Below are 11,740 nucleotides of genomic sequence, written 5' to 3' on the forward strand. Positions count from 1 at the left end.
ATCTGCAGAGCTGGGAAGATTGTATCCCCCATATATATAACATTCTATTGGTTGCAATAATTTTGTGTAGTAATTTAAATTGAAAAATTTGAAGTTTTGAATCCGGCGTTGTTTTGCGTATCAATTCATAAACCATGTGCCATGGAATGGGTACATCGAAAATCTTTTCCCAACTATTTTGCAATTTATATGGCACAGCTGTCAGTTTTTTGTTCCTTAAATTAAATTGGTAAATGTTTTTATTTATCACACTTTTCTTTAACCATTTATGTTCTTTAATACAGGGCCGACATACAAGTTCCTTACTTTTTTAGCCTTCTACTTGCCTCTTCCATTTTTGTGGTAATGCTGCAATTAATTGGTTGCAATTTTGGGTAGAGCAGACATTTCCACATGTCTGTGTTAGCTGCATGTGTGACATCATTCAACCAGTCCTATTTATAATATCATTCACTAAAATTGCCTTTTTTAAACATTTCTTCGAATTTTTTTTTTTTTTTATCAATTACTATATTTGAATTTAACCACAATATTTGTTGTATTATTTGTTCTGTCTTTTCAGGTGGATTAAACTGAAATTGCAACCAACTTTCTAAGGCTTGTTTAAAAAATAAAGATATGAATACTTAGTTTACCTATATGAAACTGTGCTACACTGATTGGAGCTCAGTAGAGTAGCTCAGTAGAAAGTCAAGCTCATATAGTCATGTATTACATTGCAAAATAAACTAATTCTGGCTCCTGAGAAACCTCTTATGAGTGGGCCAGCTTAAGGGAATCACCCAGGTCTGGAACTGACTGAGTACAGTATGTTTTCTGCTTTCAATGTGCATGCTTATAAACTTGGGACTTCATGTTTCATCCATACAGTAATCTGAATGGTGGTATGCACAATGATGAAACATGAATACCACAAGTATTTTCATGGAAATAGGCTCAACATTTCCGAGGGCTAACACACAAACTCTGACTCCACCCACAGACATGCAACGCACACACACTAACAAATTCAGAATTGTTATGAAAAGATGCTACGGGGAGTGGACAGTCTTACCTTCTCTGTGAGCGGGGTTCATCCTCGACTCGTCTGCTTTCTGAAAACTAATGCTGGCATAGGCGCGCAGGTCCTCTGGGGCACTCCCACCTTGCGTGTCCCTGGCTCTGGCCCAGAGGGAACTCCACTCTGGGAGGTTCTGGTCCTGAGCCAGGTCCAGGTCGATGTAGTTCAGCCTGTTCTGGTTCTGTCCGTTAGAGCTGGGCCCTGATGGGCTTTCTCTCCTCCCGTTGGCAGATAATGGGGATTCTCCCGGCTTCAGCCACACATTCTCGAAAGAGGAGGAGCTGTGACGTTTCACTTCCTCCACGGAGGGCGAGGCAGCGCTGACCAGGACTCTCGTGGAAGAGAAGGTCTCGGAGCTGTGCCGGCGCCGGCCCTGCTGGTCAGCGCAGATCAATTTAGCTCCCTGGTTCCAGATGAAACTAGAGTTAACCCTGGTGAAAGCACTCAGCCCAGAGAGAGGGCCCATTAGTCCTAAGGGCACAGCACTGGGACCCGCACCCAGCACAGACAGGTCTTGGCTTGGAGGGGACACAGAGAAGGGGGTGACATCAATGGTCGACATCGGAGCGTTCAGAATCATCTGTGTGTCAGAGTAGTCAGTCTGTGCCCTGCTGTAGTCCCGTCTACAGAGGTTCTCACAGGGGATCACAGAGGAGGAGGGAGCCACAGGGGCCACTATAGTATAGCCATCTGTGCAGGAGGCTAGGGGTTTGGCTGCCCAGCTGGGAATGCCCCTGCCCTGAGCACCCAGGTGCATGTTCATGTAGTCTGAGGAAATCTCTGCTAGGCTCTCTGGGCCACTCCCTGGGAACACAGGGGAGAAGTGAGTGGCCAAGCCAGCTGAGAAGGCCTTGTCGTTGAACTCTATGTTGACATACTCCCCGGGGCTCTTGGGATCTGCAGGGAAGGGGCACTCATGGGTGCGAGGCAGGGTGCTGGCTTTGTTGCCCTCCAGAGAGAGGCGCGTGGGCCTGGTCAGCCTGCTGTCCACATCAGCTATCTTGGGCTTGACCACGGGCTGACCACTGTAGCCCTGTCCCATCAGACGGTCGCTGCTCGTGGAGGAGGCTAAAGAGTGTCCGAAGGCCAGGTGTCCAGAGCTGAGCGAAAGGTGAAGGGGGTTCTGGTCCAGCTTCCTGTGACTGTGTTCAAAAGAGCGAGGCAAAGAAAAGTAGGCATACATGGACTTGGGTGGATCCTCTACCAGGTTGATGTAGCAGTCTGGCGGCGTGCTAGTCATGGAGCAGCTCGCCGGTGACATGTTCATGTAATCCCCGCGCGACAACAATTTATCCTCCGTGCTCTGGACAGACAGCTTAGGGTTGACCCCATTGGTCCAGATTTGACCGTAGTTTGTGGTGTCTGGTGAGCAGCTCCCGCTGGGTGACATCATCATGTACCCATTGGAGTCCATTTTGGGGTGCTGGTGGGAGTTAATCTGCTGTGGCACTGACACAATTTTGGGGCTCATGGGCATGTAGTCGGCACTTTTACCTGTGGCAGGTGCCACACCTGGGGTCATGGGCATGTAGCCATCATCTTTTTGGCTCACCCTGTTGCCCTCTAAGGAGATGTCTATGCCCTCCTCTGGGTATGAGTGTGTGGGCATGAAGGCAGAGTGCCTGTAGCTGGATGCTCGGCTGCATGACGAGTATGCAGGCTGCATTACTGTGTACTCCTCCAGCGATACTGTGGAGGACTGAGAGGGGGTCTTCTGGTGGCACACTGTCAGGGGAGATGTGCTCGAGGAGTGTGTCCGTTTCCTGAAGCACTTCTCCAGCTCAGGCTCGTCCAGGTGGGATGGCGTGCCATGGGGGTGGGGGCTGCAGCCACAGTGGCCCCTCAGAAGAGTTGCAGACTTCGCCATGCAGATGTAGTTGTTGAGTTCTTCCTCCCTGGCGGGCGGTGTGTGACCCAAGGAGTCAGGTGTGACACTGCGGAAGGAGCACCTGAAGTCACAGGGGCTGGATCCATACTCATCAGAGGAAATGAATCCCCCGTCAATAGGAGAGCCAGATATGGAGGCACTGGAGCGGCAGGGGTAGAGACAGTCTGAAGTGGAGCCGTGCCCGCTCGTACTGCTGGAGGACAGGCTAACTGGGCTGATTGCTGAGGGGGAGCAGCGCGAAGAGGGCATGGGGATAGACCTGCTGTGGTTGAGGGGAGGGTGGAGGCGGGAGGCCCCTCTGTGTCTGTGAGATTGTGTCCTGGCAGCACAGGGGCTCCCATCCACTGAGGCTGGTCTGGACATGGTTCCTTCGCCATCACTAGAGGCTCTCACTCTGAATGAATGACTGTGCTTTCCCGGGCCAGCAGGCGAGGTGGCCGTCACACTCTCAGTCCGGGACCTCCTTCCCAGTCCCACTTGGCTAGGTGGCAAGTTGTTGTGGTGATGCCTTCTCAAAGGCACAGAGATTGGGTTGGAGCAGTTTGACGAGGAATGGCTTTTGCTCCGGGGACGAAATTCCTCACTCATCGCTTTCATCGCCTCCAGGATGGTTTCATGCATATTTTGAGCAACAACAGAGTCGTCCACTTGCATCCAAAATTCCCCTGGTCCTGTGACTGCGGATCTTCCCACTTCAATGAAAAATAAATTCTCTGAATGACCGCATCGCCTTATATTCATTAATTGCAGCACGACCGCCGCTGCGTCGGAGTTCAATTTCACAAAGCTGATGGTTTTATTTGTTAGGCACAATCTGTAAATCCCAATAAAATTTTTGGTGTGTCCCAGGCCCTTTGGTTTCAAAATAACTTGCCAGACTTCTTTAAAGGCAGGTTCTGGCATGGTTTCTTCTCCATAATTCTCCTCTGCCATCCCACTGCCACCAACAGCAGCATCATGAACTTTACCTTTGTTGTGTAGGTCCACTAGTGCTTGGTGCCACCTGTCTTGTTCCTGCTCGCTGTCCGCTGCAATAGAGAAATACTCATCCTTGGTGTAAAGAGCCACCAGGTATTTGTTTTTTGAATCTGCCCTTTTATTTATGTTGAAGCAGCTCTCCAGCAGGATTGACCTTTTAGGCACCCCGGACTTGTGTCTCCATTTTTTTTCATTTTCGTAGTACTCCAACCTGGAGGGTCCTGCAGCACTAGCATCCCGCAGGACAAAAAACCTCTTGTGCATGCTTTTAGGTTTCCTTAAATAACCCACCTTTCTTACATCTGAAAAACAACCCTGTTGCTCTGTAGTTGGGCTAGCCATTTTGGAATTTTAAATAGTACTTGTATTTAAAAATACAACTGTTATTACTGAAATAAAAAAGCAACAAATATTAGGGTATTTAGATCCTAATATAGCCATTGAAAACGACAGTGTGGATCTTAACTATGAATTTGCTATGGCATACGTCTCAAATAGCTAAACTAACGGCGCTAAACCAATAACAATGCTGTCAAACTGTTGGTGCTGCAGTGGAATTACTAAGCAGTATGCTACATTTTCTCCCTAAGAACGTAAAATAACATACTCTATAATAATTTATCCTTTCATTATGATGACAAAAAGTTGCCTACCAAAATAAGTTAAAACTCACTTCAGTCCGGAGTTCAAAACAAGCCCCGTCAGCATATGACCCCATTTCGCATGCTCGGTAACCACCAAGGCAGGCTTGTCCCGTCGATAGCCCTGCTTGCAAAAGTGCAACCCATGAAAATAAAACATGTATCAGTGCATTCGATTATCTTTTCAAAATATGTTAGAATCCAATGTGATACCAAGCCGATGAATGTGAAGTGGGTGCAAAGTTTTTTCTTCTCCACTTTTAAATCCAGTAGCTGTAAACCAAAACAATGCTCCGTGTTTGTGAGTATGATACAATCCCTATCGATTACAGTTTGCGCTCAAGGAGATGCCCACGTGATGAGTCTATGCATGGACGTTTAAACAAGGGATACGGCCTACCTTGGCACAATAAACCACGTCAGCCTTGCCATAATAGGCTCGTTGTAAGAATCTGATTGGCCAGAGTTTATATCAATCTGTTAGCGTGACGAAGTTGCGCTTAAAAAAGCCACAAAAATCAAAATGGCCTATATCGTAAAAGTTCATGATTAAACAAAAAAACGTTTATCTTTATTTAAGGTTAGGGATCGGCATAAGGTTAACAGTGTGGTTAAGGTTAGGTTTTAAAATTACATTTAAGAAGATACATTGTAGAAATAGGCGGGGTTTATGACTTTGTGGCTGTTGTAACCAGTGACGACCCTTTGAATGGGAGTAACAGTAGAAATACGCGTTCTATGAAGTTATGGTGTCTTGGGTTCTAGAACCGTGCTTTCAAAGTTGATATTTTACTGATTTATATAATGAAGCATGGCTCAGTTGTTTTCGTTTTTTTCTTCTTCTGGTCTTGTATGTCCACCAGCATAGGCCTACACTTGAATGTTTTGTTTAACAACTACTTGGGGAAAACAATGTGCCTCGTTCCCGGGAGGGAATGGAATATTTTTTGAATGGAATAAGGGATAATAATTTGGCAGCATCGTCAAGGACACCCGCTCCCGTCCTAAGACAATCACAAGACTTTGCTTGTGTGTGCATTATGCCAATCACAATGCCATTAATAAGTGAACGTGTGTTTATTGCTCAGAAAGTTAATTTGGGATAAACCTAGTAAAATTGTGCTATCATAAAGTAGCCCTAGGCATTTTTCACTGTTAGCTGGTTCACAGCTAAGTGTGCCACCTACTGGTTTTGCGTCTCTAACGAAACCTGTCTGATTTGGGGTAATTTAATTCAGTCCCTAAAGTGAATTCAGATTCAAAGGTTTTAACATGACATATAGCCAAACACTTTATGTACAGGTATATTTAAATTGTTTATTATTAATTCATAGATAGTTTAAGCTAAAATGTACCTACTCAGCACCAAATGTGTCTATGTTTCCCAGACAGCACACATACAGTACCAGTCAAAAGTTTGGACACACATACTCATTCAAGGTATTTTCTTTATTTTACTATTTCTACATATATTTACAAAGAAAGTTAAAGTCTGAATAAACTAAAGAGGGGAAAAAAAGTAACACAAGAAAATTACATAATAACAAGGCTATATACCGGGGGTACCAGTACAGAGTCAATGTGCAGGGGTACAGGTTTGTCGAGGTAATTTGTGAAGAGACTATGCATAGATAATAAACAGTGAGCAGCAGTAGCAGCAGTGTAAAAACAGGGGGGGGGGGGGGGTCAATATATATAGTCCGGGTGGCCATTTGATTAATTGTCCAGAAGTCTAATGGCTTGGGGTGGAAGCTGTTAAGAAGCCTTTTGGTCCTAGACTTGGCGCTCCGGTACCGCTTGCCGTGCGGTAACAGAGAGAATAGTCAGTAAAGGCTCCAGAGGGGATGGCTGCCATTTTATGGACTCTTAACTCACCACGTACACCAAATTTGTCTTCACCTCACACAAGTCAACAAAGTCTGTTTTTGTAACATCCATTGCAAATGATAGTTCCTCAATATTCTAAAGATATTTCCACCCCGACTATTTTATTTGACATATAGAAAAGGAGGCAATAGAGATTGCATCATCTGTTAGGGCGGTATGCAAATTGGAGTGGGTCTAGGGTTTCTGGGATAATGGTGTTGATGTGAGCTATGACCAGCCTTTCAAAGCACTTCATGGCTACAGATGTGAGTGCTTGGGGTTGGTAGTCATTTAGGCAGGTTACTTTAGTGTTCTTGGGCACAGGTACATTTTGGTGTTATAGACTCAGACAGGGAGAGCTTGAAAATGTCATTGAAGACACTTGACAGTTGGTCAGCGCATGCTTGGAGTACACGTCCTGGTAATCCGTCTGGCCCTGTGGCTTTAAGAATGTTGACCTGTTTAAAGGTCTTACTCACATCGGCTACAGACAGCGTGATCACACAGTTGTCTGAAATAACTGACTCAAAGCTAGCATAGAAGTAATTTAGCCCATCTGGTAGGCTCGTGTCACTGGGCAGCTCGCGACTGTGCTTCCCTTTGTAGTCTGTAATAGTTTTCAAGCCCTGCCACATCCGACGAGCGTCGGAGCTGGTGTAGTATGATTCAATCTTAGTCCTGTATTGATGCTTTGCCTGTTTGAGGGTTCGTCGGAGGGCATAGCGAGATTTCTTATAAGCTTCCGGCTTAGATTCTCGCTCTTTGAAAGCAGCAGCTCTAGCCTTTTAGCTCAGTGCGGATGTTGCCTGTAATCCATGGCTTCTGGTTGGGGTATGTACGTACAGTCACTGTGGGGACGACGTCATCGATGCACTTATTAATCTAACCACACTGTCCGATTTCAAAAAGGCTTTACAACGAAAGCAAAACATTAGATTATGTCAGCAGAGTACCCAGCCAGAAATAATCAGACACCCATTTTTCAAGCTAGCATATAATGTCACAAAAACCCAGAAGACAGCTAAATGCAGCACTAACCTTTGATGATCTTCATCAGATGACAACCCTAGGACATTATGTTATACAATACATGCATGTTTTGTTCAATCAAGTTCATATTTATATCAAAAAACAGCTTTTTACATTAGCATGTGACGTTCAGAACTAGCATACCCCCCGCAAACTTCCGGGGAATTTACTAACAATTTACTAAATTACTCACGATAAACGTTCACAAAAAGCATAACAATTATTTTAAGAATTATAGATACAGAACTCCTCTATGCACTCGATATGTCCGATTTTAAAATAGCTTTTTGGTGAAAGCACATTTTGCAATATTCTAAGTACATAGCCCAGCCATCACGGGCTAGCTATTTAGACACCCGGCAAGTTTAGCCTTCACCAAAATCAGATTTACTATAACAAAAATGTTATTACCTTTGTTGTCTTCGTCAGAATGCACTCCCCGGACTTCTACTTCAATAACAAATGTTGGTTTGGTCCCAAATAATCCATCGTTATATCCAAAAAGCGGCGTTTTGTTCGTGCGTTCCAGACACTATCCTAAAGGGTAAATCAGGGTTACAAGCATGGCGCAATTCATGACAAAAAAAAAATCGAAATATTCCATTACCGTACTTCGAAGCATGTCAACCGCTGTTTAAAATCAATTTTTATGCAATTTATCTCGTAAAAAAGCGATAATATTCCGACCGGGAATCTCCTTTTCGGTAAACAGAGGAAAAAACACAAAGACGGGGGCGGCCAGTGCACGCGCCTAAGCCCACTGTCCCTTGATCGGCCACTTGACAAAGGCGATAATGTGCCTGGGGCTGGAATGACGACATTCAGGTTTTTCCCGGGCTCTGAGAGCCTATTGGAGCCGTGGGAAGTGTCACGTTACCGCAGAGATCCTTTGTAATTGAATGAGATGTCAAAGAAAGACAATACATGGTCAGACAGGCCACTTCCTGTAAAGGAATCTCTCAGGTTTTGACCTGCCATTTGAGTTCTGTTATACTCACAGACACCATTCAAACAGTTTTAGAAACTTTGGAGTGTTTTCTATCGAAAGCCAATAATTATATGCATATTCTAGTTACTGGGCAGGAGTAGTAACCAGATTAAATCGGGTATGTTTTTTATCCAGCCGTGAAAATACTGCCCCCTAGCCATAACAGGTTAGGGCTACCCCCCCACTTCTCTTAATTTCCGCCTAAAGACATACCCAAATCTAACTGTCTGTAGCTCAGGCCCAGTAGCAAGGATATGCATTTTCTTGGTTTCATTTGAAAGGAAACACTCTGAAGTTTGTGGAAATGTGAATTGAATGTAGGAGAATATAACACAATAGATCTGGTAGAAGAAAATACAAGGAAACAAACATACGTTTTCTGGTTTCTATTGTTGTTGCACCAACTTTCAACTGAAAAGGAACAGCCAAACATTCAGATAGGATGCTGCGGATAATTTCTATGCAGAATGTAAGAGGGCAACAGTATCTGAGAAAAGTTTCAGAAAGATATCTTCAGGAATGAGCGAGCTACATGACATTGAGCATGAAGTCACCTAGGTGTCCCACACAAATGTACCCAAATGTACCCAAGTGGCCAAATTGGTACAGTGATACATTTTCATGTAAAAACTATATACAACATACACAAATTATATTCTAACACACCCCTCCAAAAAAGTAAAAAAAAAAAATACAAATATAAAATGTTGAAATTTTTTAATAACAAGGGTAACTATTTACATACATTCAATGTACAGTATTGTGAAGACCCTCAGTCCTCTACACAAAATTGTGCTGCTTGTGCCATGGCCCATAGCAGTCTCTTTCTGCTGTAAAGCAGAGGGTTACTGAACAGGTGGTGCAGGTGATGGGGCATTTCCTGTGACAAAGGGCACAGCGTCGCCTCCCCACTGTGCCCTTTTTGCCCTGAGGCACATTCATACCTGCAGAGATGAATTTAGGCAGGTGAACACCACTGGTTGAAGGAGCAGAAGAGGTAGAGGGGACAGAGCTAGAGGGGACAGAGGTAGAGGGGACAGAAGGTGCTGCAGTGGTCTTGCTGTAGCCAGCAAGCTCCTGGATGAGCAGCTCTCGGAAGGCTAGCTGTGAGATGGGGGGCTTTCCACAGCTCTTGGACATTTCGTTCAACAGCAATGTCGATGAAATGATAAAAAAAGTCTTGTACCATTTCATGGTCTTGTGGAGCACATTATAGTAGCCTATCAGTGCATCTGACAGGTCTACACCCCCCATGCTCTTGTTATAGTCCTTGATAGCTGCAGGAATGGGGACATTTTTGGCTGTCCATGCCCCAGTAGCGCCCTTCACACGCCTGTCGACGTGATCTCCACTGAAGGACTTGTGGATACTGGAGCACATGACCACCTCCCTGGTATCCATCCACTTCACAAAGAGAAGGCCATCTTCACGGATCCACCGCATGGTACCCCGCTCAGCCCGCTTAGGCATGTCGTTCTCCTTGGTTTTTGGAAAGCCCACTCTGTTGGGCCGAATGGTGCCACAAGCCCACACCTCCAGCTTCCTCAGGTCTGTGAACAGGGTAGGGCTTGTGTAGAAATTGTCCACAAACAGTTTGTAGCCCTTTCCCAGCAGTTGAAAATCCAATAATGCCATGACAGAATCATAGCTGAGTCCCTTACCGGTCGCAAAACTGCTCTTACCCTCGTAAACAAAAAAATTGCACGTGTAGGCACACGCAGAATCAGCCAAAACAAACAGTTTGTAACCCCACTTGGTCGGCTTGTTACGCATGTACTGTTTTAGGCTGATTCTGGCCTTTGAGGCTACCATCCTCTCATCAATGGAAAGGTTCTGGGCGGGCTGAAAATAGGTCTTGCAGGCCTCAACCATACTGTAGTAGAGAGGTTTAATTTTGCAGAGCCTGTCATACCCTGCTGTGCCTCGCTTCTTGTCGTTGTCCCCGTCAACTTCTGGGTCACTGATATGAAGCGCCCGTGAGATTGTCAGAAACCTTTTGCACGACATGACAGTGGAGGGGAAAGGCAGTTGATAGAGGGGTGCAGTTTTCCAATACTGTTTCAGGGTTTTCAGCTTCACTAGGCCCATGTATATGACCATAGATAAATAACAAAAAATATCTGACATGGAAATAGGCTTCCATGCCTCTTTTTTGCCAGCCTGCTTCTTAGCACCATATTTATTAGTGTTCAAGACAAGGGAATCAATCACTGAAGATGTAAAAAACAGTTGGAAAAGTTGCATGGGGCTGTAGTTGGAGGTCATGTCCAGCTGAGGTCCTGGTGGCCTTTTAGGTCTGAATATTGGAGGTGGTGGGCCCACATCCTCCACCGTCACAGAGTGCCAACGACCCTCCTCCTCTCTGATTGCTGGTTTAGCTTTGCCCCATCTCCGTTTCTTTGTTACAGACTTCACACCTGGCCGGGTGGGGGTAGGTGTGGAGCCGGAGACAGCAGGGGTCCGGCTAGTTGATTCAGCTCCTGTGGGGGATGGGCACCTTGGCAGTGGGGGCTCCCAGTCAGAATCAGAAGAACTGTGAAGACACAGACACACAGATTATATATAGAGTTGTGAAACCAATGTCTAGATAAAATACATGTAAAAAATATTTTTGATATACAGACAGATTATATACCGAGTTGGGAACGCCATTTGTAGATAAAATACATGTAAAAAATATTTTAGATATACAGACAGATTATATACCGAGTTGGGAACGCCATTTGTAGATAAAATACATGTAAAAAATATTTTTGATATACAGACAGATTATATAGCGAGTTGGGAACGCCATTTGTAGATAAAATACATGTAAAAAATATTTTAGATATACAGACAGATTATATACCGAGTTGGGAACGCCATTTGTAGATAAAATACATGTAAAAAATATTTTTGATATACAGACAGATTATATACCGAGTTGGGAACGCCATTTGTAGATAAAATACATGTAAAACATATTTTTGATATACAGACAGATTATATACCGAGTTGGGAACGCCATTTGTAGATAAAATACATGTAAAAAATATTTTTGATATACAGACAGATTATATACCGAGTTGGGAACGCCATTTGTAGATAAAATACATGTAAAACATATTTTTGATATACAGACAGATTATATACCGAGTTGGGAACGCCATTTGTAGATAAAATACATGTAAAACATATAGATATTTTTTTACATGTATCTAATATATTAGACACAGACACGCACTCATAATGTTTAGCCATGTGTACTTCACACAGTTCATTACATATATATGTCAAATAAATAAATACAA

At 44.2% G+C, this 11,740-nt stretch overlaps 1 protein-coding gene across 1 annotated transcript; it reads right to left on the minus strand.

Annotated features, from left to right (window-relative positions):
* Positions 1–479: 479 nt before the first annotated feature.
* irs1 (insulin receptor substrate 1) lies at positions 480–5,002 on the minus strand. The gene is made up of 2 exons (XM_014213520.2): positions 4,600–5,002; positions 480–4,315 (listed from the first exon to the last, which is right to left on the minus strand). Exon 2 carries the CDS (start codon positions 4,266–4,268, stop codon positions 1,032–1,034), a length of 3,237 nt encoding a protein of 1,078 aa, XP_014068995.2. The 5' UTR covers positions 4,269–4,315; positions 4,600–5,002; the 3' UTR covers positions 480–1,031.
* Between the last annotated feature and the right edge of the window lie 6,738 nt (positions 5,003–11,740).

The sequence above is a fragment of the Salmo salar genome, chromosome ssa09 (genome assembly GCF_905237065.1).
Source record: "Salmo salar chromosome ssa09, Ssal_v3.1, whole genome shotgun sequence".
Lineage (NCBI taxonomy): Eukaryota > Metazoa > Chordata > Actinopteri > Salmoniformes > Salmonidae > Salmo > Salmo salar.